Source organism: Poecilia reticulata, chromosome 17 (assembly GCF_904066995.2).
Source record: "Poecilia reticulata chromosome 17, P_reticulata-male-v2, whole genome shotgun sequence".
Taxonomy (NCBI): Eukaryota; Metazoa; Chordata; class Actinopteri; order Cyprinodontiformes; family Poeciliidae; genus Poecilia; species Poecilia reticulata.
The window spans coordinates 1682093-1707132 of record NC_088846.1 but is presented as its reverse complement, the minus strand read 5'-3'; the positions used below and the strand labels follow the sequence as shown (position 1 = coordinate 1707132).

Sequence of the window (25040 nt, the reverse complement as noted above, 5' to 3'; positions counted from 1 at the left end):
GTCTAATCAGTCACGGCTGATTAGTGGGTGCACTCACTGCTGCAGAGTGAACCCGTTGATTTTATACAGCAGACAGCCGCTCCCCTCTCTTGCAGGTACTGCGTACCCCCGCTAAATCTTTAAGGGGTACGCAGTACCCTGCCGTACCCCCTTACTTTCATCCCTGTGAATATGTGTGTAGGGCTGCACCGATTGCAGTTTTCTGGCCGATCCCTTGTTACCGATCTTTAAAAAACCTGACCTGCTGATTTTGATTTTGGCTGATATGATTTTCCTTTGTTTGAAATGTCACTAAATATACCAAGAAAGTAACTGTTGGCAACAGTGGGGTGAATATTGTTAACTGTAAAAGTTTAGACCTGACCTGGAGGGTCAGTCTGTCAGTCAAACCTCTCACTGCAGAGCAGAAGAGGACAGAGGCTTATTTATAAACATTTGCTAATGAAGATAAGATTAGGGGATAGGATGGGCTTCACATGTAAGTATCAGCCATTCACAATCCCCCAAAATTAAGTATATCGGCGTCCAGAAATCAACTGGTCAATAAATCAGTTGGCCAATAAATGTATCCTATATTATACATGTATATAATGTAAACAGAACTGCCATCAGAGATGCAGTAAGTTTATAGCAGAATGACCTAATGATCGGACTGCTGATTGCAGCCAGGGTAAGGGAGGTTTTTCTGTGTTCATATAGTTCTGTTCCCCTGTGAGTCTCTGTGTCTTCCGTTGATAGTTCCCAGCTGTGTCTCGTTTCCTGATTACCCTCCCTGTGTATTTAACCTGTTGTCCTTGTCTCTTGTCGGATCCTTGTCGTAATCGTTCTCGTGTCTTGTTCGTCAGTCTGCATCTGCCTTCACAGTCGAACTGATAAGTCCTGTGTTGGTTTTGCTCTCGTGATCAGTCTTCTAGTCTCAGTAGCTACCGGTAACTAGCTGTTTGCTAAGTGCTCTGCCGTGCCGCCTGTACTGGACTGTTTTTGAACTATTGTCTTCATTAAATCACCATTCATCTTCAACTGGGTCCTGCCTGCGTTCGCTCTCACCACCTCAAACCACACTGCAAATCATGACAACCAGAGCACTCACAAAAACAAAAGTGTGCCTATATTTACACAGATATACAAATAAGATATTGCTAACTATGCATTTTCAAGAAGTCTAAGACAGTCTTAGTGATGGGGTTGTTGAGCAAAATGATGACCAGTGGGAGACAGCTATTTCTGAGTCTGGCTCTTTTACAGCGGATTCTACTGAATCTTCTGCCAGATGCCAACCGGATGAACAGACCATGGAGAGGATGGGTGGAATCAGAGAGGATCTTTTTTTGCTCTGGCTACGCAATGCTAGGGAGTAGGGGGAAGTTTAGTCCTAATTATCTTCTCCGCTGTCTTCACCACTGTTCGCAGAGACCTTGTAGTTCCTTGACCAGATGGAGATACTGCTGGTCAGCAGGCTCTCAGTGGTTCCTCTGTTGAAGGTGGAGAGGATTATTCTCAAAAAGTGCAGGCGCTGCTGTGCCTTTTTCACCAGGGAAGTGACATGAGGTGTCCAGCCAAGGTTGTCTGTAATGTGAACCCCCAGGAACTTAGCACTGCTGACTATCTCCACTGCTCTGTCATTGATGTGGAGTGGTGTGTGGTTGGGTCGAGATCTCCTTTAGTCGACAAAGATCTCTTTTGTCTTGTTGACGTTCAGGAACAGCTTGTTTATTCTACACCAGTCCATAAGATGTTGTACCTCTTTTCTGTAGTTCACTTCATTGTTATCCTGAATGAGGCCTACAATTGTCATGCCATTTTAATGCATGCTAACACATACTGTATTTGTGCTGCTTTACATGATTTGTATATAGATTTTTCACCTGATTAAAACATCTTGCTTTGGATTAAAATACATTTTGTTTTTTAAAATTTGGCATTTGATTGAACTATTAAAATAATGTTCAGTGTACCACATGACTTAAAGGAATCTAGAGAAAAGTGTTTTTAAATTAATTTTATCACAGCACTGCAGTGTGACATATGTGCTTTATGTTGATGTGTATTAAACACATGTCCATGGTCCATTACAAAAGAGAAGCTTTATAATTCATATCCACAAACATAACATTCAATAAGACAAGGTACAGAATATTTTTCTTCATTAAGCTTACATGAAAAAAATAAAATACAGAAAAAAGGGTTTGACATTTTAAGATAATTTATATCTATGAGTTTAAAATGCTATTTTTACTGATTATTCCACCTTTTAGACAGAGTAATCATATTTAAAAAAGAGAAGATGACAATTTTAAAAGTAAGCTAATGTTATCAATGATTAGTTAGGTAATACTGAAAGATTTAAGACAAAAAAAGCAGATTTCATATACTGTATTAGGGCTATAAAAATATACTGCTGTACAAGTAATAATGTCAGGAAGGTCGCAGCCAGATAAACAAGTGACATGACAATGCTGAAAAGGTATTTCAGCTTGACAAACTGAGAGTGGACATTCACATATCTCAGCTGTTGTGTTCCCTTTTCTCTGCTACTTCTTGTTCTGATGTGTCATTCCAATGCTTCCTCTCTGAACAGTTCAGATCGCATTCAGTCTGATGTGTTGGCAACAGTTGTCAAATCTTTCATTCACCCAACGATGTGAGAAAAACATTCATATACGTTTGTTCGGTAACACTTTATTTGAAGGGGTGAATAAGACTGACATGACACTTTCATAAACATGACATAACACATGTCATGAACATGAAGAAGCTTTCGTGAATATTTATGACTGTTGTCATAAAGAGTCATTCAGTAAATTATGACACTTTTAATACAAAGTTGACATTATTCAAAATGTCTTTGTTATGACAACTTGACATTAACCAAGAAATCATTACTGTTTAAACTTTACCTTTAATAACTTTAATACCTTTAATAATTACCTTTAATAAATTTTTAAAGTGCAATCAGTAATACTTTTATAAAAAATTTATATCAGTAATGATTTCTTGGTTAATGTCAAGTTGTCATAACAAAGACATTTTGAATAATGTCAACTTTGTATTAAAAGTGTCATAATTTACTGAATGACACTTTATGACAAGAGTCATAAATATTTATGAATTCTTATTGATGTTCATGGCAAGTGTTATGTCATGTTTATGACAGTGTCATGCCAGTCTTATTCACCCCCCTTCAATAAAGTGTTACCATTTGTTCCCAGATGACCACAATTTGAAAACACTTTGCATTAAAATGATCATTGTAAGCATATCATTATATTTAAAACCATTATAAGAAGAAATTCAAAATCATTCAATATATTTTTTCACAACAGTAATAATTAAACTGACCAGATTTCAAACATAACTTCTCTTTGTTCACAAAGTTTTAAATCTGGCACTTCATGGCTGTAAATATAACAAAAGATTCCCTTCAAAATTGAATCTAAAGGCTTACAGTCTGAAATGACCTGCAGAGACAAAGGAAAGTTAAATGTGTAACATGTCATAATGGCCAAGCTAGTAGAGGAGAATATTTATTATTGTATCATGTCACGAGAGTGCATTATGACATTGTGTATCCTTTAAAAGATCGGGATTTTTATGTTTGCTCAGTATTCATAAACAGAGTGAGGTGTTCTCTGTGACGTGCTTCTAGTGCTCTGGCTGTTGAAGCTAATGTGTCTGGACAGGCAGGGAATTTTCTTAATCACCAGTTTATTGAAGTGACTCTGGAATTTTTTCCCTAGAAATGTGTAAAACATTGGACTAATACAACAATACAAGTATGCAATGTTTCGGGTCAAGTAATATGCATAATCTAGGTTTTGTTTGGTGGAACATGATTCTTCCTTGTCAGTTTCAACAGCTGATATATGAATTGCTCGAAGAAGGCATACAATATTGTAGGGTGTCCAGCAGACAAAAAATGTGAAGATGATTACAAATATTAGCTTTATGGCTCGACACTTCTCCTTCATCCGGGTGGAGAGAATCCGCAGTGTGATCCTAACGTAGCAGTACATGACCATTATGAGAGGTAATAGGAAGAAAATCATGAACTGTTGATAGTAACTGACCAAACGCCAGACTCTCATACTGCTTGCTGATAACCCTGATTCTTCACACATTTTGCCTTGCATCGAGCTCTTCCACACATTTCGAAGGACCAACTCTTTAACACTTGCTGAAATACTGATACACCAAACAATGACAGACGATATTATGGCATACTTTTTCTTTCTGCGCTTGCAAGCTGCAAGCGCATGCACCACAACCAGGTATCGGTCAAATGTCATGAGAGTGAGGAAGAGGATGGAGCTGTAGAAACCGATGAAATAAGCACTGCTGACCATTTTACACAGAGCTTCTCCAAAGATCCATTCAGACAAATGGTAGGTAGCCCAGAAAGGCAAACTGGAGGCAAACAGGAGATTGGAAAGCACCAAATTCAGCAGAAAGATGTTTGTGACTGTGGTGAGCTTCTCATACTTGAAGATAATGAGGAGGACAAGGCCATTTCCGAGGTAACTCAGGAGGAAGTTAACATAGTAGAACACTGGGATCAATTTTGCACCAAACATGTTAACAGTCCTTTTGGCACACAGCTGGACAAGTTCACTGACCACGTGGCTCGGATCCTCTGTTGTATTCATATTCTGCAGGTAGAGCATGTAATTATAGTCATCATCATCCATGGCTGATGTTTCTCCTGTGGCACATTAAAGAAATACAGAAGTAAGACTAGAGCTAGGATAAAATCAGTTTTCCTATAAGTTACACACAGAGGTCTGGGTTGAAACTCTTACACAACTAATGCAAGTCTGAATAAACAGACAAAATGTTGAAAAACCACATATCCATATGCAATTACTTCCCCAAAATTTAAAAACAGACATAATTACTGTATTTTCCGCCCTATAAGGTGCACCGGATTATAAGGCGCACCTTCAATAAATGGTCTATTTTAAAACTTTTTTCATATATAAGGTATTATACTGTAAGGCGCATAGAATGGACGCTACAGTAGAGGCTGGAGTTACGTTATGCATCCACTAGATGGAGCTGCACTAAAGGGAATGTCAACAAAACAGTCCAACTCCGGTTGGCGAGGAGAGCCTTCCGCGACTGGGCTGGGGAGTGGCCGGACGATGGGCACCCTTCTCCGTTTGCGCACAGCTTTTCGTGGAGAATGTGGTGCTAAATGACCTGCAGACGACCTGATTCTAGACGAGGGGTGGGCAATCCTGGTCCTCGAGGGCTGGTGTCCTGCAACTCTTAGATGTCTCCCTGGTCCAACATGCTTGAATCCAACAGCTGAATCACCTTCTAAGTGCAGTCAAGTTCTCCAGAGTCCTGCTAACAACCTCATTATTTGACTCAGGTGTGTTGAAGTAGAGATGCATCTAAAAGTTGCAGGATACAGGCCCTCGAGACCCGGAGTTGCCCACCTCTGCTCTAGACGATCGGTAGGTAGATAGGTCAGTTAAACTTTATTAACAGATTACAAACCAGCGTTCTGACAACTATCCCAGCATGCGCAGCGCGCTTCTTCTTCTACGGGCGAAAATGAAGTCGGCGGCTACTTACTTATTGTAGTTACTAGATCTGTTGTGGCTCAATATTGTTCCATATATAAGGCGCACCGGATTATACTGTCGGCTTTTGAGGAAATTGAAGGTTTTTAGGTGTGCCTTATAGTGCGGAAAATACGGTAGTTGTTTTTTATCATCTGTATTGTCTTATTAATGTTAGTTGTATGATAACTTGTGCTTCAACATGTCCAAAAGGTTATTGCAGATATGTAATGTGGTGGGATGGTGTTCCACCCTGCCCCACTCTGTGCACCGGGCACCGTTGATTGGTGGGCGGAGCGAATGCCTTTATAGTTGGGCGGGCCGCTTTAGGGTGCGTGCGTCTTTGTTTCTCCCACTGTTGCTACGGTCGGCGACTACATGTCAGGTTGGTTGGTCTTTGGGTGCTACACCTATCGTGTGTTTCTGCTGTGTTGCTTTGATGGCGTTGCCGGCTGCAGCTGGGGGTTGCTGTGGCGTGCGGCTTCCATCTGGTCCTCACCTGCTGACCTGCTTCCTCCCGGGTTAGGCTGTGTTTCCACCCCTGGGTAAGCTACCTGCCATTTAGCTTTTGATTTCTTTTATCTGGATCCACTGTTAATGGGTTTTCTGTTTCAGGTAACTGATTGTGTTTGGAGCTACATCGCTTTGGACGCTCTGCTGTCTTGTCTTGTCTTGCCGTTGTTTTGGCCGCTCTCAACTAAACCTGTTGCGGATTGGGCCGGCTGTGTGGGCGGGGCGTTACTCCTCTGGCCCCATAGAAGGGTATTTGGAAGGAGATGAAAACGATTTGTTCCATTGTTTTCTTTTAGTTTTGTTTTGTGATTGAAGTTACTAATTAGTGTTCTTTTTTGTTTGTTTGTTTTACTAATTTCTTTTGCATGTTTGGAATAATTGAACTTGTCTGTCCTTTTCCTTATGTGTTTCTTTTGTTCCAGGGACCGAGTAGTAGGCCTGAAGCCTCATTTTTAAAAAGGATTGTTTTAAAAAATTGTTAAATAAAATATTGTGCACTGCTAAGTCTGTGTTCGGGTGCATCTTGTCACTTTTAAAAAAGATCTACACCAGCTGGTCACAAAAGGCTAACTTACATATATTCATACATTCACTTGCATACATCCAACATAACTGAAAAGGGTTTGGCCAAAACCTGCTTGCACATGCTTGCACAACACATAAGGGACCTTGGTCAATTTATTAACTATCACAATATGTTTTGGGAACAGAAAGCCCAGAACAAGGGCTTGTACTTAATTTGTAGTTAATTTGATATTAACATATGAATAAAGACTAAAATCTATATTGAGGAAAGTTTATGACATTTATTCGATTCTATGTACTAAAAGTTCTTAAGTAAAGAGTGGATTCAACTAGATACTACAGATAAACAGGCCACTTAAATCCCAAATGGATCTTTTCTGCATGAAATTTCCATGTTCTCCTCATTCTCTCTGGACCTGCATGAAAAAATGAAATGCAAAATTCACAAATACATGCACAAGGCTATGTGAATATTTTTGTGCAGTCCAACAAAACTCATTGAACACTGAGTACCGAGAGAAAAATTTGTACTTTATCAGATCTTTATCTTTATCAGATAATGTTGTAACAACATTTAAAGATTCTGTCCCCTTTTTAATTACTTTAATACCCCAGACAATAAATGATTATAAGTTGCATTAAGTAAAGACTGTACTAGAGATATGTCTTAATCAGAGACACTTAGACTTAAAATTATATCTTTTAACACTCACATTTATTCCATTATAATTGTAACCTCTTAAATGTTTGAGATTTTTTATCTCCCATCTTCATATTTCTATAATTTTACTTTGATACATTCTTCAATACATCAAACCAGCCTATCCATATACATACATCTTATAGAGAAGTATAGTTTTGAAATGGCAAACTTTACCCAGTGATTCATAAACATTTTGTCACACTGATGTTTTTCTCCCCAAAATCAGGATCTGAAACTGCTGATCAGCAAGATTAAAAAGTCATGTCTCCTATGCCTTCGCAACACTGCTATTTGTACATACAAAAAAAAAAAAAAAGTTACTTCTTACCAGAAATGATTCATTGTCAGCTTTATTTTTTGACGAACATTGTGTTTTAACTTCTGGCTATATCGGATGTTATGAAAATAAATATATATATATATATATATATATAATTTGTGAGTTATTTTATATTTTTAAGTGAGCAGGAAACACTGCAGATTTCTCACAAAAAACTAGAAATTGAAATCAACACCGTCATCAGAACAGATGCTTCTCTTGGGTCATTGCTTATGTTTCTCCATTTTAGTATTATTTTAGAACAAAGCTTTATGTTCAAACCACCAAACTGTTCAAACATCTGGTCACATTTCCTGATGAGTGGTTGCAACATCAGGTGCTACATCTAAGCAGTTCATGGCTGCTACTTTCTTTCTACAATTCTATGAAAAAAGCAAGGCTGTAAGAAGTAATCTTTTTTTTTTTTTTTCATTTTATGTAATAAATATTGAAAGTCTTGAATTTGGTGGGTGTTTTGCACAGTTATTAGACTTAAAAATGTTAGAACCTGCTGAAAATCAAACCATTGTTATGTCCTGATATATGAAAAGCCTAGAGTTATAAGTACAGTTCCTATTTGTAAAATGAGTATATATGAATAAGAGCTTGAAACAGTTTGAGTGGGAAACTTTCATTAAGTTAAGTATATTATTTTTTAACAAACATTAAACCTTTCTTCATCAGTAGTAAAACATTAATGTTCCCTAAAAGCTGATTAAGCTAGAAACGTCACTTTTAAAGGAAGTCATTATGGTAAACCTAAAGAATCATACCTTCTTGTGAGTTTTAAAAAATCACAACATAAAATAAATAAATAAAAAAAGAGCTATCCCTTAAATAATCTGTGAAATTATATCCTGGTTATATTTTAGGTTTAGAAAAGTGATGAAAGTATCATCTATATACTGTATGTGATTCTCACAATATGACTTTAGCTAAAGTTTTATAAAATAACAACAGGATCCAAAATCAAGCCAACTTGACCTTACCAGTGCAGCTCTGTAGATATCCGCCTGTGGTCAAGACCCAAAATGGAGTCACAGAAAATTTGTTTGCGATTTTGACTTTTGACAGTAATAAAACCAGAGGGGGCTGTAACCTTGGCAAACGGATGTTCTTAAAAGCCTGTGTGTGTGTGTGTGTGTGTGTGTGTGTGTGTGTGTGTGTGTGTGTGTGTGTGTGTGTGTGTGTGTGTGTGTGCGCGCGCGTGTGTGTGTGTGTGTGTGTCTTCTGTAGTAGACTATTCAGGAGAGATATGACCCAAGTAAAAAAAAAGTATGCTTTAGTATACTTAATTTTAACATACTTTAGCATACTTTGATTGATGTATTTAAAACTGTACTATTTTAGAACAACTTTTTTTGTGCTTAGTATACTTTAGTAGTATTTAAATAGTTTTAAATTACAACTTTTAGTATACTTAGTATACTTCAACGTACTTTTTTGGAACAACTTCAAGTAGTACTTAGTATACTTTAAGTATACTTTTTTATGTAGTATTCAAAAGAAATATTCTAAAATATTCCATATTTTGAGTGTACTAATTCTGTCATAGAATTATATTAAAAATATACTCTTAATATACTTTAAATATACTACTATTATATTAGTAATGTATTTAAATCACACTTAATTTTGTTTTGATTTACTGCTATTGCTAATAAAGTAAAATTTTAATTACTCATGAAATTCCTATTTTCCTATTTTGTACGTTACATGCATAACTACACTACAGTACTTACATTGTTTTAGGCTACAGTTACACAGAAAGATTAATTACACAAGATATTCAAGGTAATTAAAATATTGTGTTTAATTACAGACATTTTTAAATTGTCCAATTTTACTCACAACTTTATGAACTTTACATAAATTATCAGTTTACACATCAAAATTGAACACAATTAACATGAAAATTTAAGTGTGACAAAAAAAACATGAAAGATATTATGTTAAAGAACAAAAATGATGACATTGTGCTTTCAATATATTACCATTTTGGTAACACTTTATTTGATGGGGTGTGCATAAGATTGACATGACACTGTCATAAATATAACACTTGCCATCCAACTTTTAAAACAAATTCTCATTAAAGTTGTCATTATTTACTGAATGACACTTCATGACACCGTTGGTATGTTCCTAACATGAGTGACGATCAACGACAGAACATTCCCATTCACTGCACCTTACAGAAAAATACAAAAAAGAACAATAGAGCAATTAAACAGAAAAAGCATTTGTATTTTAAAGAGAACAGAAAAATGGCAAATAAAAAAATAATACTTACAATTTCAAGACGTTGTGGACTCGCCATGTATGTGACATCAGAACTGATGATGATGATTGGGACCGGATGCCTGGGGTGGAAAAACATTTCTGAGTGCCTTCTTTGCCTGTTTATGTTAGAAGTAGAAAAAAAATAGTCAGCAATGTCATAGAATCAGTTGATGTTGGACATTAACTATGAAGCTGTTTTAAGTGTGGACTTAAGGAGACAAACTACCTTAAAATCTTTCCATCCATGATCTGAACACACTGATCCTTGCAGGGTGGTGAGGGGGGCTGGTGGTGCCCATCTCCAGCAGCCATCAGATGAGAGGTAGGGTTCACCCTGGACAGGTCACCAGTCCATCACAGGGCCCTGAAAGTCAACAACAAATAAAATGTATGAAAGAGAAATGTTATATTAACAAGGGAAAAGTTCTGTCCAGTTACCTTTAAATAAATTCATGTTTATTTAAGCACTTGGTGTTGGTAACACATCAGTTTTTGTTGTTGAAAATGTAGCTAGCTCCTCATTAAAAAAACAAAAACAAATCTACATCATGAAGACAATGTGAAGGTTCATCCTCAGAGCTGGTTGGTGATCTGGAGAAGTCAGAGCTTCTTCTGAGACAGGAAAGTCTTTAGGTTTCCTAACACCTGATTTCTCTGGCTTCCTCTTTCATCTTCATTTGCTTAGTTAGACTGCAAACATATGTTGAAGATAAAATCATTGATGAACAAGTTATAACAACAACCTCACAATATCAAAGTCTCTCTGTCTTATGGAGCTTAATTAAAACCAGGTTAGTTTATGAATTAAAGAATAAGTTTCGACAAACAGCCTCCATGCATTTATAACATGAAGCTGAATGATTGCTATAGTAATAATCATAGAAGTCCCAATAAAATTGATAAAATAATTATTTATGAAACCAACGTAAGTTGTATATCTTTACTGCACTGTTTATAATTAAACAAAGATAATTAATAAGCAAACTTACCACTAGCTAGCAACACATTAGCAGCCTTTGTCCCTTCGGTTCATTTCACGACACATATTTCATTTCCAACGGTTGTTGTCCAGTTGTGTTGTCGTCTAACTCGGATTAGGACGTCACCAGCTTGAATTTACCAAAATTAGTAACTATTATCAAGGCCCTCTCTACTTTTAAGGCAATATTATGCGAGTGAAAATGGCGAATTTGAACAGCTTTTGTTCCCTGCGTTCAAGTTTTTTCTTCTCTTTATGACGTTTTTTGAAAAAAAAAATTAAAGTGTGCAATACCGCCACCATCTGGTCTGGAGTGTGAACTGGAACTAAAGCCGTTAATTATAGATCTTACAGATCATATCTTAAACAACATTACATCATGATTATATATTTTTTTATTCTTTGCCATTTTAACAAAAATAGTAAAAGATTATTAAGGCACCTAAAAGACATACTTTTTAGGTGCTAAAAAAGTATGCCTAAAATTTACATGAAAAGTACTTTATAGGTGCCTAAAAGACATACTTCTGCATATGTATCAATTAGTTTTATTTCGCAATCAGATCGCTGCGTGTTGCAGACTTCTGGCCAGGTTCCTCTTGAAAATGAGATCTGGATCTCAACGGGGTTCACCCGGTTAAATAAAAGCATACTTTATTAGCCTAAAATTTACACTGAGATGTAATTTGAAACATAGTGAAATTAATAATTTAAAGTAGTAACTGAATTTAAAAATGTATATATTTTGAGCATAAATTTTAAAATATACACAAAATATATTTTAAATATATTTTAAATATACTTGAGCAAGTGTATATTTACACTTGGGCAAATATATATTTTGTTCACTTAAAGCAGTGTTTCTCAACCTTTTTCGGGCCAGCGCCCCCCTAGCCTTTATCCAGGTCCCTCACCGCCCCCCACCAAAAAATTGTAGGCTACTTTGCACTGACAATTATTTTATTATTAGTGTTACTATCATTATTGTAGATGTTTTGAATCGGCGCACCGATTATGTTTTCCCGTAAACTTCAGCGCCTTACGCTCCTTCACCTCGCGCACATAACGGGGTAAATGTAGCGAGTTTTGCCCTAAACGTATCGGCGTCTGGAGGAGGGGGGTTGGGGGGGGAGGCGAGCGTATGTTTCTACTCTCCTTCGTGGGGGGTGTCGATTTATGTTTTCGCATCCACCTGAATAATGTGTAGTTGCGCCCCTGCCCATGACACTTCAACAATATTATTTTACCTTTTATCTGGAAATAGTGTCTGTTTATTCTTGCCATACAGTCCTCTGTATTAATTATTGCTCTAAACGTCTTGCCATACCAGTTTATTCCTCTGTATTTTCTTGCATTTTGTTCTTCATTCATTTCCATTTAGTTTCCTTTAATTAGTATTATCCTCTCCTGGTTTATTGCTATGTCCACTTTAGTTTCTTTCCTGTTGCTAGATTTATTTTATCATTTATTGACCATCAGTAATATTCACTCATCACCTGCTGCGCCGCCTAATCATCATGTGTTTCACATCATGTGTTGATTTTTTCACTGTTCAGCATCGGATTCTCTGTTTTTATGCCATAATTCACATCTAGTTCGTTGCTCCGTTTTGCCCGCTTGTCATGTTTCTCATGTTTGCGCAATGTGCGAGGCGTGTTTTTTTTTTTTTTTTTTTTAACTCCCTAAGGTGCAGTGTGGTTGGGAAGCATATCGATGGGGTAAGGCAGACTGACATAAACCTTTTAAAACAACAGAAACAATTTCGGTATTTTGATTATTGAAATTTAAAAGTGCTGTGGTACCGTTGTTCCATCAAACCCGTTTCATGTCGGACCACTTGCAGCTCCGGTGTTAAATCTATAAAATGAACACTCTCTACCGTGGAATCACCCATGGAGGGATTTCTTTATTTAAATGTGTTCATTTTTCAGAGGGATACGAAGTCGTGATTTTACGTAATTACATGTTTATAAGAGCGATTTTCTGTTGTCCTTCCATGGAAGCGGGCAGCTTTCAAACGGAAATAAAACACTTAATATAAATTGCTGCTTTGACATGATCACAGAACTGCCCAAACATATGTAGCTACATAAATACCAGACAAAGTGAATCACAGCAGCTTCATCAGCCGGTGTAACTCTGAACTGATGCGGAGCGGAGCTGCGCCATATGAAGCTAAAACACTGAATAGAAGAAGAGCTGCCATCGATACAGCTGCAGCCATGATTTAATGTTACACAATACAGTTTTACCAAGTTGTGGCGGAGCCAGACTTTTAAAGTTGATGGGGGGGGGGCAACATTTTAAATATATATATATATATATATATATATATATATATATATATATATATATATATATATATATATATATATATATAATTTTTTTTATTTTTTATTTTTTTTAAATAAACTGAATATTTGGTTATCTTTTAAGCCCCTCTGTCATTTGACAGGTTATAATTAACACCTTTGACTGGCGCACATGGAGTCATGACAGACTTTACGCAAAGAGTTCATCACAGATGAAACTAAAATCAATCAATAAAAAAATCCTTTCTGAATATCATCTCATGGGCCCTGAACTAAATGCGTCTTTCTCACCGGGAGATGACAGCGTGTTGAAGAGTTATGGACACCTTGGTTAGGAAGCTCATTGCAAACCTTTAGTTTAGCCTTTAACTCCAGTCTCCAGTAGAACAGAGAAAACTAAAGAGAATCCAACGTGGAGCTGTCCATTTACAGTCTAAACAGAGGAGCCGGGAGTTTATTGAGGAAATAAATTAAGGTGCAGAAGTTAATTAGATCCATGCGCAGTGCACTGCACAACAACCAATGCGGACGCGGCTCCGCCGCTGCGGAGAATTAGACGTAACTCGCCCAGCAGTTTTAACAAATGGAGGTGAAGATGTTACCCTCCGCACCCAGAAGGAGAGCGATGCTCAGAAGGAGCGCGGCAGACAAAACATCTGTTCGTTTTGGAAAAGCGAAACCATGCAAAAATAAATAAATAAATAAATAAAATAAATCCTGGCAAAAACGCACGCCCGAACTGCGGACAGGGTTAAAAAAAAAAAAGGAAAAATCTCGCAGAGTTCAATTGTTCGGTTTGGTTCAGGCAGATCCAACTGTCCATAAACCAGCACAGGTTTCTCTGCAGATGCGACCAGGAAGAATTTGAGAAGCTGAGCGTTCAGACCCCAGCGGGTGAAGAGATGTCATTTAAGTGGAGTCGCTTAATTTCATTTGTTATAAGTTATTGGAGCCACAGTCAGTGGTTTGTGTCACTACGGGGGAAAAGTTAAATGCATTTATCTGCTTTATGTGTGATGGGATCTGGATTCAATTGGGTGAATATTAACTAAACCGCATAAAAATGTGGCTAAATCTATGTTGTATGTTTTGACAGGTAATTTGACAGGTAAAAGTAGTTCTGGTCGGACCAGAATTATTTGCCTGATGGTGGTTCGGGCTTCTCATGAGTTTACATTTAATGAGTTTGCAGCACACAGAGAAAAGCTGCCAGTAGTTTACCGTTCTTTTGAAAAGAATGGTAAACTACTGGCAGCTACAGACGCCAGTACTTTACTGTTCTTTCGCAAGAACGGTAAAGTACTGGCAGCTATAGATGCCAGAAGTTTACCGGTCTTTCACAGTATCTATACCGTACTTGCATTGACGATAATTTACTGTCAGGATTAATTACGGTACAGCTACTGTGCATTTACAGTAAACTTCTGGCGTCTATAGCTGCCAGTATTTTACTGTAAATTTACAGGATTATTTCTTAGAGTGTATACTATACTTCAGATATATTTATACGTAGTACACTTAATACTTAGTATACTTAAAGTGTACTTTCACAAATGTAAGTATATTTGAAATATACTAAAGTATCCTTTTTTTCACCTGGGGATACATGAATTTGAATAACTTTTTGCCAAAAATTTACTTCTAGGAGAAGCTGTATTGCACTGCAGCTTCTCAGAAAGGCAGTGCAATACAAATAATATTACTTGGGTAATATTCTTTTACTAGAGTAAAATTCTATGCTCACTGTGAACATGCAGTAAACCGTGGATATTGTCTCTGCAAGTACTTAATGTTTACATTTTAGAACAATACTAAGTAGTGGTTTCAAAAGTTATGTCATGTTATAGAATACTGCAATAATTATAATTTTAGATTTTGTTAATCATTTTCACAAATTAAGTCAGACTGCAAAAAACAACAAAAAACAACAAAAATACTCAAGTACTCGATACATAAAGCCTTATACTGAATATTTTTTGCTCTTCAGTAGATTTTCCAGATGACTATTTTTTACTTCCACTAATATATCTCGAAAAAAATAATTAAAATATAATAATATAATATTGCGTAAACGAGTAATATCAAAAATAAAGGGATTATTATTTTTTCTTTTTTTATTTGCTACACATAGTCAAATTCTGAAAAATTTGTCAATTTCTACCCACTCAATGCATAGTTTGGTGCCTCTTGCATGAATTACTGCTTCAGTAAACCATGGCATGGAGGAGATCAGCCTGTAGTGATGTATACGTGTAATGCAGGGGTGAGAGGTCTCAAACTCCAGTGTTCTGAAGAAGACTGTCTTCAGAAGGCTGGCCTGAAGCACACCTGGCTCTGATATTATCTCATTAGCAGAGCTCTGTGGAGCTTAATTGCATGCTATTGAAGCAGTTTAGACATTTAATTCTAGTGTACATGTAACACAGATGAGAAGGGTATTATATATATTAGACGAATGGGCCAATAGGTTCGACTATTGGAGCATGGTGGGGTGTTTAAATGACACACAAAGGCTGTTAAATGAATTTAAAGAACAACTGGCTTTAGTGACATAAACCATGGAATTAACAGTTATACAAGACACACAATTATGAAAATAAAATTACACACAATAAAATACAAAAAATAATACAAATACTTGGCCAAGTGCTAGTTCTCAGTTTTAAATATTTTGGGTGCACCCTGGTAATCTGAATTCTGAATCGTAATAGGCAACAGATCAATCCAATTTCAGTTCCAATTTGGTTCAACTCAACACAATTCACATGAGGAAAATTTCCTACACAGCAGTTTGTTATAGAGTTCCAAATAAAAACTGGTCCAAAAGGTAAGGTAAGAAATTCCAGGATTAAAAAATTAAGAATGAAAAATGTCAGTCAGTGGTCTCACTCATAACCAGCTGAGCATGAAGATGTGAGTGAAACAGGCCTACCACACCGCGGGGTGCAGCAGGACTCCAAATGGAAAAGACTGAATCCAGTTCTTTCCAAGTCCAGGTGGGAAGGCTCGCCATCGAAGTCACAGGAGGAATCCACCTCAGGAACAGTCCAGCATAAAAAAAAAACCTGACCGATCTCAATGCGACACGTTAGGGACAACAATATGGCGGCTCTCAGTCCAGACCCGTGGGGCACTTCAACTGAACGGAGAAGGAGATGAACTTAAACCGTAGCCTAGTAGCCGTTAGAGCTAAACTAGTGGCCGTTAGCCGTTAGAGGTAACAAGTTGGCTCTAACGGTGTTTGGCAGAAAAAGTGAAGTTGTGGTGGATACAATGTATATATTTCACACCAGAATGTATGCTTTTATTTTGAAGGAGAGAAGGTGAGGTGTGAAGTGACCAACGGTTGTGGTTCATTCCATTTTTGGTTTTTTGTTGGAAGACATTGAGAATTAAACAAGACTCAAATCTTTTTCGTCTTTTTCTGCTGACTTCCACATTGGTGACCCCGAACATCTGCACACATTTGGATATGTTTTTTAACGAAATCTCACCAGATGCTGCCGCCGCTTCTCCGCCAGCTGTGGTTTCGGACCCAGTTTCTTGCCAGGCGGCCGTTGCTCCAACCGCCGCTTCTGTTTTTGCTGCTGTTATCAAGCTCCCAGAGTTCTGGCAACACGATCCAGAACCATGGTTCCAACATGTGGAAGCCCAGTTCCATCTCCGGGGGATAACCACAGATGAGACCAAGTACTTCCATGTAGTTGCTGCGTTGGATTCCGTTTCAACACGCCATCTGACGGGTCTGCTGAGGAACCCACCAACCGCTAACAAATACGGCGCTCTCAAGGAGAGTCTGCTTCGGCTCTACCAACTGTCAGACGCAGAGCGGGCCAATCGCTTGCTCTCTCTGAATGGCTTGGGGGATTGCAAACCCTCCGAGCTGATGGACAACATGCTGGCATTACTTGGCTCGGGAGATGCTTCTTTCCTTTTTACACATCTGTTTCTGCGCCAGCTTCCCTCACCTGTTCGCACCGCGCTGGCCAGCTCCCCGCTGATCCGGACCAAGAATTATCGCTCTCTGGCTGAAGAAGCGGACCGGATTTTGTTGGCTTCCAGGCACTACAGTGTGAATGCACTTCTACCAGTTGTGACACAAGGAGAGTCGGAGCCTTTTGATGCCGTGGCTGCGGTGACAGAGCGACGGAAGGACGACGTTCTCTGTTTCTACCATCGCCGGTTTGGAGTGAAGGCGAAGCGCTGCATTCCTCCGTGTTCGTTCGTGCGTCAGGGAAACGACAGAGTCGGCGCTGCTAGCAGCTGTGTGTGCCAGCAGCTCGGAGAAGCTGCTTTTCATCATGGATGAGGTCTCGGGACGGCATTTCCTGGTGGACTCGGGTGCACAGTGGAGCATCATGCTAGTTTCGGCAGCAGACGTTTTGTGCAAAAGTAACGGACCGCCACTGGACGCGGCTAACGGCACCCCGATTCGCACTTTTGGCTCGAGGTTGGTGACTGTGTGTTTCAACGGACGTCAGTTTCAGTGGGACTTTGTGATAGCTTCTGTCCATCCATCCATCCATCCATCCATCCATCCATTATCTTCCGCTTATCCGGGGTCGGGTCACGGGGGCAGCAGCTTCAGAAGGGAGGCCCAGACTTCCCTCTCCCCAGCCACTTCTTCCAGCTCCTCCGGGGGAATCCCAAGGCGTTCCCAGGCCAGCCGAGAGACGTAATCCCTCCAGCGTGTCCTGGGTCTTCCCCGAGGCCTCCTCCCGGTGGGACGTGCCCGGAACACCTCACCAGGGAGGCGTCCAGGGGGCATCCTTACCAGATGCCCGAGCCACCTCAACTGGCTCCTCTCGACGTGGAGGAGCAGCGGCTCTTCTCTGTGTCTCTCCTGGATGACCGAGCTTCTCACCCTATCTCTAAGGGAGAGCCCAGCCACCCTGCGGAGAAAACCCATTTTGGCCGCTTGTACCCGTGATCTCGTTCTTTCGGTCATGACCCAAAGCTCATGACCATAGATGAGGGTGGGAACGTAGATCGACCGGTAAATCGAGAGCTTCGCTTTTTGGCTCAGCTCTCTCTTCACCACGACGGACCGGTACAGCGCCCGCTTCACAGTAGACGCTGCCCCAAATCCGCCTGTCGATCTCCCGTTCCCTTCTTCCCTCATTCGTGAACAAGATCCCCAGATACTTAAACTCCTCCACTTGAGGCAGGACGACCCCCCTGACCCGGAGAAGGCACTCTACCCTTTTCCGGCTCAAGACCATGGCCTCGGATTTGGAGGCACTAAGCCTCATCCCGGCCGCTTCACACTCGGCTGCGAACCGCTCCAGTGAGAGCTGCAGATCACGTTCCGATGAAGCCAACAGGACCACATCATCCGCAAAAAGCAGAGATGGAATCCTAAGGCCACCAAAACGGATCCCCTCAACACCTTGGCTGCGCCTAGAAATTCTGTCCATAAAAGTAATGAACAGAATCGGTGACAAAGGGCAGCCTTGGCGGAGTCCAACTATCACCGGAAACGAGCCCGACTTACTGCCGGCAATGTAGACCAGACTCTGACACCGGTCATACAGGGACCTGACAGCCCGTATCAAAGGGCCCGGTACCCCATACTCCTGCAGTACCCCCCACAGGGCCCCTCGAGGGACACGGTCGAACGCCTTCTCCAAGTCCACAAAACACATGTAGACTGGTTGGGCGAACTCCCATGCACCCTCCAGGACCCTGCTGAGGGTGTAGAGCTGGTCCAGTGTTCCACGACCAGGACGAAAACCACACTGCTCTTCCTGAATCCGAGGTTCGACTATCCGACGGACCCTCCTCTCCAGTACCCCTGAATAGACCTTACCAGGGAGGCTTAAGAGTGTGATCCCCCTGTAATTGGAGCAACATCCAGAGCCTTAAGGAACTCCGGGCGGATCTCATCCACCCCCAGGGCCCTGCCACCGAGGAGCTTTTTGACCACCTCGGCGACCTCGTCCCCAGAGATTGGAGAGCCCAGCCCAGAGTCCCCATGCTCAGCTTCCTCAACAGAAGGCATGTTGGTGGGATTGAGGAGGTCTTCGAAGTATTCCGCCCACCGGCCCACAACGTCCCGAGTTGAGGTCAGCAGCGCACCATCCCCACTATAATTGGTGCTGCACTGCTTCCCCCTCCTGAGACGCCGGATGGTGGACCAGAATCGCCTCGAAGCCGTACGGAAGTCCGTCTCCATAGCCTCTCCAAACTCCTCCCACGCCCGAGTTTTTGCCTCAGCGACAACCCGAGCCGCATGCCGTTTCGCCCGCCGGTACCCATCAGCTGCTTCTGAAGTCCCACAGGCCAAAAAGGCCCGGTAGGACTCCTTCTTCAGCTTGACAGCATCCCTCACCGAAGGTGTCCACCAACGGGTTCGAGGGTTGCCGCCGCGACAGGCACCAACGTCCAGCCCCTCTCAAGGAGACTGGTTCCAGAACCAGAGCCATGCGTCGAGGTGAGGCCGACTATTTCTAGCCGGAACCTCTCAGCCTCGCACACTAGCTCCGGCTCCTTCCCCACCAGAGAGGTGACGTTCAATGTCCCAAGAGCCAGCTTCTGCAGCCGAGGATCAGACCGCCAGGGTCCCCTCCCTTGGCTGCCGCCCATAGCACAATGCACCCGACCCCTTTGGCCCCTCGGACAGGTGGTGAGCCCATCGGAAGGGGGACCCACGTCTCCTCTTCGGGCTGAGCCCGGCCGGGCTCCGTGGGTAAAAGCTCGGCCATCAGGCGCTCGCCATCGTGCCCCACCTCCAGGCCTGGCTCCAGAGTGGGGCCCCGGTGACCCGCGTCCGGGCGAGGGAAAACGCAGTCCAAAGTTTGTATTCATCATAGGGGTCTTCGGGCTGCACTTTGTCTGGTTCCTCACCTAGGACCTGTCTGCCTTGGGTGACCCTACCAGGGGCATAAAGCCCCAGACAGCATAGCTCCTAGGATCATTGGGACACTCAAACCCCTCCACCACGATAAGGTGGCAGCCCAAGGAGAGGAGCTTCTGTGTCTTTCCCTATTTTGGGTGCAGATTTTTTTGTTTGCTTTTAGGTTATTGGTGCATGTTGCTAATAGATGCTTAATAGATGCTGTGTCTTTTGATACATACCCCTGTAAACTTGGCGGTCCCAGCCAACGACCTCTCGCCAACATGTTTGCCACAGGTGATGAGTATCATCGTCTGTTAGCAGAGTTCCCATCTTTAACGGTTCCCACATTTTCTGCTACCGTGGCTAAGCATGGAGTGGAGCATGTATAACTACAGTCGGTCCACCGGTTTTTGCGCGAGCGCGCCGCCTAGACACCGCTAAGTTAGCGATAGCAAAGAAGGAGTTTGCAAACATGGAGCGTCTTGGCATTGTACGGCGCTCCAAAAGTCCATGGGCATCTCCATTGCACATGGTTCCCAAAGCAGACGGGGGTTGGCGACCCTGTGGGGATTTTCGGCGCCTTAACAACGCAACCAGTAATGACAGGTACCCAATTCCTCACATTCAGGACTTTTCTGCCCGCCTGGCTGGAGCAACCGTGTTCTCTAAGGTGGACTTGGTGCAAGGCTACCATCAGGTTCCAGTCCATCCCTTAGACGTACCCAAAACCCCAGTTATCACGCCTTTTGGTCTTTTTGAATTTTTAGGATGCCCTTCGGTCTTAAAGGCGCAGCGCAGACTTTCCAGCGGCTTATGGATTCGGTCCTGCAGGGTATGCCGTGTTTGTTCGTCTATTTGGACGAAATGTGGCTCGAGCATTTATCTCCTCCTGGGTGTCCCGGTGTCCCAGAGGTGTGCCGGCACACCTCTGTCAGAGGTGAACTGGGGACCTCTGACAGAGGTCCCCAGTTCACTTCAGAGTTGTGGACTACAGTTGCAGAGAGCCTTGGGGTTAAACTCCACCGTACTGCTGCCTACCATCCGCAGGCCAATGGTCTTTGTGAGAGGTTCCAACGCACAATGAAGGCTGCATTGCGGGCCTCATTGGTAGATAATAGTTGGATAGATCGCATGCCTTGGGTTTTGTTGGGCCTGCGTTCGGTCCCAAAAGAGGACCTGCGGTTTTCTTCAGCTGAGTTGGTCCTGGGCCAGCCCTTGCGGGTACCAGGGGAATTTCTTCCGGGTCCGTCGGGTTCGGTTGATTCCCAGGGAAATAAAAACGGTTCTAAATGGGGAATCTAGATCTTTTGCCCCATTAGCAGCACATCACGGCCTTCCACAGGTGTTTGTGCCAAAGGACCTAATGTCTGCCGAGTATGTATTTATCCGCCATGACTCACACCGCTCACCACTTCAGCCTCCTTACGATGGTCCATTCCATGTTTTCGAGAGGGGACCTAAAGATTTTTTGGTGGAGTTGGGGGGTAATCAGGAGAGTATTTCTGTGGACCGTCTGAAGCCAGCTCACATGTTACCAGGGGACCCAGTTGAGTTGGCTCAACCACCACGCCGTGGTCGTCCCTCAGTGTCTTTACCCACTCTTCCAGGTCCTTCCCTAACAGCTGATTTGTCCCCCTCAGGTGGACAGTTCAGTAACAGTCGATCTGGAGAGTCTTTTTCACTTTCAACCCCTGTTCCGGTGAAGAGAAGCCGTGGTGACCGACTTATTAAGCTAACGTTACCGTTAGGTAGTTCAATTGTTTTGTTTGTCACTGCTGTTTAGTTTTTCCGTTGTGTGTCTGTTTTCTTTATATACTTGTAATGTTGTTTTGCATGTTATGGGTTTTTGTGTTTGTGACATTCTGTGTGTTCAGGGGGGGCCTGTGTGGCGGATACAATGTATATATTGTGGTGGATACAATGTATATATTTCACATCAGAATGTATGCTTTTATTTTGAAGGAGAGAAGGTGAGGTGTGAAGTGACCAACGGTTGTGGTTCATTCCATTTTTGGTTTTTTGTTGGAAGACTTTGAGAATTAAACAAGACTCAAATCTTTTTTGTCTTTTTCTGCTGACTTCCACAAAGTTGTCTTTTTTTTTTTTTCTTCACACTTCCAGCTTAGAAGTCGGATGATATCTGGGAAAGCGTTTGTTTAGTTCGTATCCAGTACTACCGTATAACCGTATTAACACAGACTCACGCTGCCCAGTTTAACCGTTTCCTTCTCATCGCGGATCTCTCTCGCTTACATACACAATGCTGCGGATACGGGGAAGAAGGGCGGGGCTTGCAGCGGCAGTCTGAATTCTGATTGGTTTAAACTCACTGGAAACTAAATTTCCCATTGGCTAGGTAGACCACCTAGCTTCCCTAACCTCCGTTTCTTAAAGAGGCATCCCCATTTTATGTGGGTTACACACAGGAAAGGTACACACTTAAAGGTTGGAGGTCTCTGGTTTTTAAGAATTGGAGTTTGAGACAACTGCTGGAATGGAAGCCAGCAGTTGTCTCATGCAGAATGAGCTTGTTTCCTTCAGCTTCCCTCAGCTGAAGGAAGCATGAATTTCTCTAGAAGTCCCTGGTAGATGCTGAATGTACTGTGGACTTCAGAAAATACAGTGGACCAGAACCAGCACATGAAATGGTGACCCAAACCCTCACTGACTGGGAACTCTGGAATGTGGATTCCATTCCTCTTCACTCTTCTTTCAGACCCTGGGATCTTGATTTCCAAATTAAATGTAGAATTTACTTTATTCTGAAAACAGAACTCTGGATCATTGCGTAAGAATCTGGTTCCTGTTTTCCTATATGCCTCTGATATTCTCTTTGGTTCAGCATCGGTTGGCTTCGAGGAGTGCAACATTTGTCACCCATGTCTAGTATTTATCTGTGTGTGGTGTGTCTTAAAAAAAACCTCCAGTGTTTTCAGTCAGAGGGTTCTTCAAAATAACTGTAGTACAGACCGCTACAGGAGATCTTTCCTGCCCACAGCCATCACTATCTGCAATAACTGTGAAGAATGAAAAGAAAGAAAATACAACAACATTTAATTTCCCTTTATGAAATAAAGCATCTATTAATTGAATTAAATTGAACTGAGTAGATTTTGCTTGACAATCCTTTGCAGGTACTTTGACTTAATTATCTGATTAGGGTAATTAATCAGATAATTAATTACCAATATAATTATCTAGTTTACCAATAATTATCTTTTTCACAGCATTCTAATTTTCAAAGACATTTGAGATTTTCATGTTCCATAAGCCATGATATTCACACAAAAAAGAAAGGCTTGGAATGTCTTATATGTGTTTTGCTTGTCAGTTATTGTAGCACCACTAAAATGATTGGCAAGAAATATTGCACACATTATTCAAATTTTTTTGAGTTGTGCCAGTAAAAACTAGTCATCCAAAAAACTACTGAAGAAGAAAAATATTCATTGAAAACATGCTATGTATTGAGATAAAGAAGTACAGCAGACATAGACGTATAACATTAGTGTTACTCTTGATTACTATTTTTGATTATGGAGGAATTTTTCTCCACTAGCACACATTTTCAGTGTGAAAGCAGGATTTCATATTTTTTGTTCCCAAAACTTTTAATACTTTTGCTTACATTTTTATTTTGAAAGCAGGACTTCATATCTTTCAACTCCAAACTTGTAATGATTGTACTTAAAACTTCTCCTTGCGCTCAGACTTAGTCTGTGCTCGGAACAAATCTTCGCTTGCAAAACTCTGTGCTTGCTAAGTGGAATTTTCCTGCCATAAACCAAGAGCACGGCATTATATTGTGGTGAACAAGAAGGATTACTGCTGCTATTGATATTTTAAATAATTTATTAAATAAATTATGAACGGCTATGTGCTTTGTAATATGCTCATCATACATCAATATCAGAATATTCCATTCCTATGCTATTGTTATAGCCACTAAGCATATTTAAATATGCTGAACTATGTATTAAAAACATACTTAAAAAATACAATTATTTGTAAATGTAGCTTTGATAGATGATTGAATATAGTTTCCAGTAACAAAAAAGCGTGTTATGATTGATTAAATGCGCTGATACGTCATTGTGCCTGCTAAACACATAACGCTGAGTGGAGTGGAGTACCGCTCCAAGATGGCCGCCCTAAATCTCGTAAGCGACAATAGGCGAGAGCGGTCCATGAGGCGTCTATTCTTATATTATGTCTATGGCTGACACTATATGAGTGAACCAGTGGTGGAGCTCCTTGGAGAACAAGTTTCATCACGTGTTTCCGGCATTTGGAAGAGCGCTGGCGGAACTCCTCTAGTCTGCAGGCGGCGGGCTTAGATGGTGCGCACCCAAAAAGATAGTTCCGACCGGGTATGTAACAAACCACGCCCCCATTATCTAACGCCAACCGGTATTTTCATCACGCCTAAATTCGACTAGGTACTTTAGTGTGGCTGAAGACAACAAAGAATATTGATTTTTATAATTTTATTTGACGATTTCTATAAACATAAGCAGGTAAGAGAACTACTATAAGCTATTTATGTACTGGCAGGGAGAGCAGCCACAAAGGGTGGTATTTTATGTCTTTTTGTGCCGGTCTTATGCGAAATTCTGTTCCCCTGTGAAAATCTGTTCCCCCTGTGTCGGGAGCGCACTTGCAGCCAGAGAAGTGGATCCGTTTTTACGGCGCTTCTGATCGACATCTCGGTAAAACAACTCATATAATCATGTCAAGGTTGTAACTTTCAGTTTAATCGGCAGCTAACAAAATTGTAATATAAATAAGTAAACGAGGTCTCACGTGGAGGTCGTCTTACACCGTTTTGTGTTGTTTTTTTTGTCATCAATAGGATCGGTCTTTCTCCAACTTTTGTCACGTAAGCCTGACAAATAAAAGTCACTAAACACGGATTTCCTACACATTGTGTGTATTTGTAATTTTCATTGCTGATATAAGAGGATGGACGCTGGCTTTCTGGTAAATTATTTTAGCTCCCTGAAA

The 25040-nt window shown here is 41.0% G+C and overlaps 2 protein-coding genes and 1 long non-coding RNA gene across 7 annotated transcripts in view; 1 reads left to right on the top strand and 2 right to left on the bottom strand.

Annotated features, from left to right (window-relative positions):
- Window positions 1-1984: 1984 nt before the first annotated feature.
- The window catches only part of ccr12a (chemokine (C-C motif) receptor 12a), a 255587-nt gene continuing 232531 nt past the window's right edge, over window positions 1985-25040 (bottom strand). Inside the window, exons 1-2 of one of the 2 annotated variants that reach the window (XM_008433526.2) lie at window positions 8614-8714; window positions 1985-4699 (exon numbers count right to left, since the gene is read on the bottom strand). In XM_008433526.2, the coding sequence (XP_008431748.1) occupies window positions 3600-4685 (1086 nt within the window). In that variant the 5' untranslated portion in view covers window positions 4686-4699; window positions 8614-8714 and the 3' untranslated portion in view covers window positions 1985-3599. Of the gene's footprint in view, window positions 4700-8613; window positions 8715-25040 lie in introns of those variants that run through there. The other variant, XM_081598650.1, reaches the window with a different exon arrangement.
- LOC145548040 (uncharacterized) lies at window positions 9466-12662 on the bottom strand. Its single transcript, XR_014084329.1, has 4 exons — window positions 10453-12662; window positions 10134-10271; window positions 9918-10023; window positions 9466-9815 (listed from the first exon to the last, which is right to left on the bottom strand). It is a non-coding gene; the product is annotated as an uncharacterized LOC145548040 (long non-coding RNA).
- The window catches only part of blvra (biliverdin reductase A), a 45532-nt gene continuing 44762 nt past the window's right edge, over window positions 24271-25040 (top strand). For 2 of the 4 annotated variants that reach the window (XM_008433532.3, XM_008433527.3), the window contains exon 1: window positions 24417-24553. The gene's annotated coding sequence lies outside the window, so the exon portion shown is untranslated. The other 2 variants (XM_008433529.3, XM_081597776.1) reach the window with 2 other exon arrangements.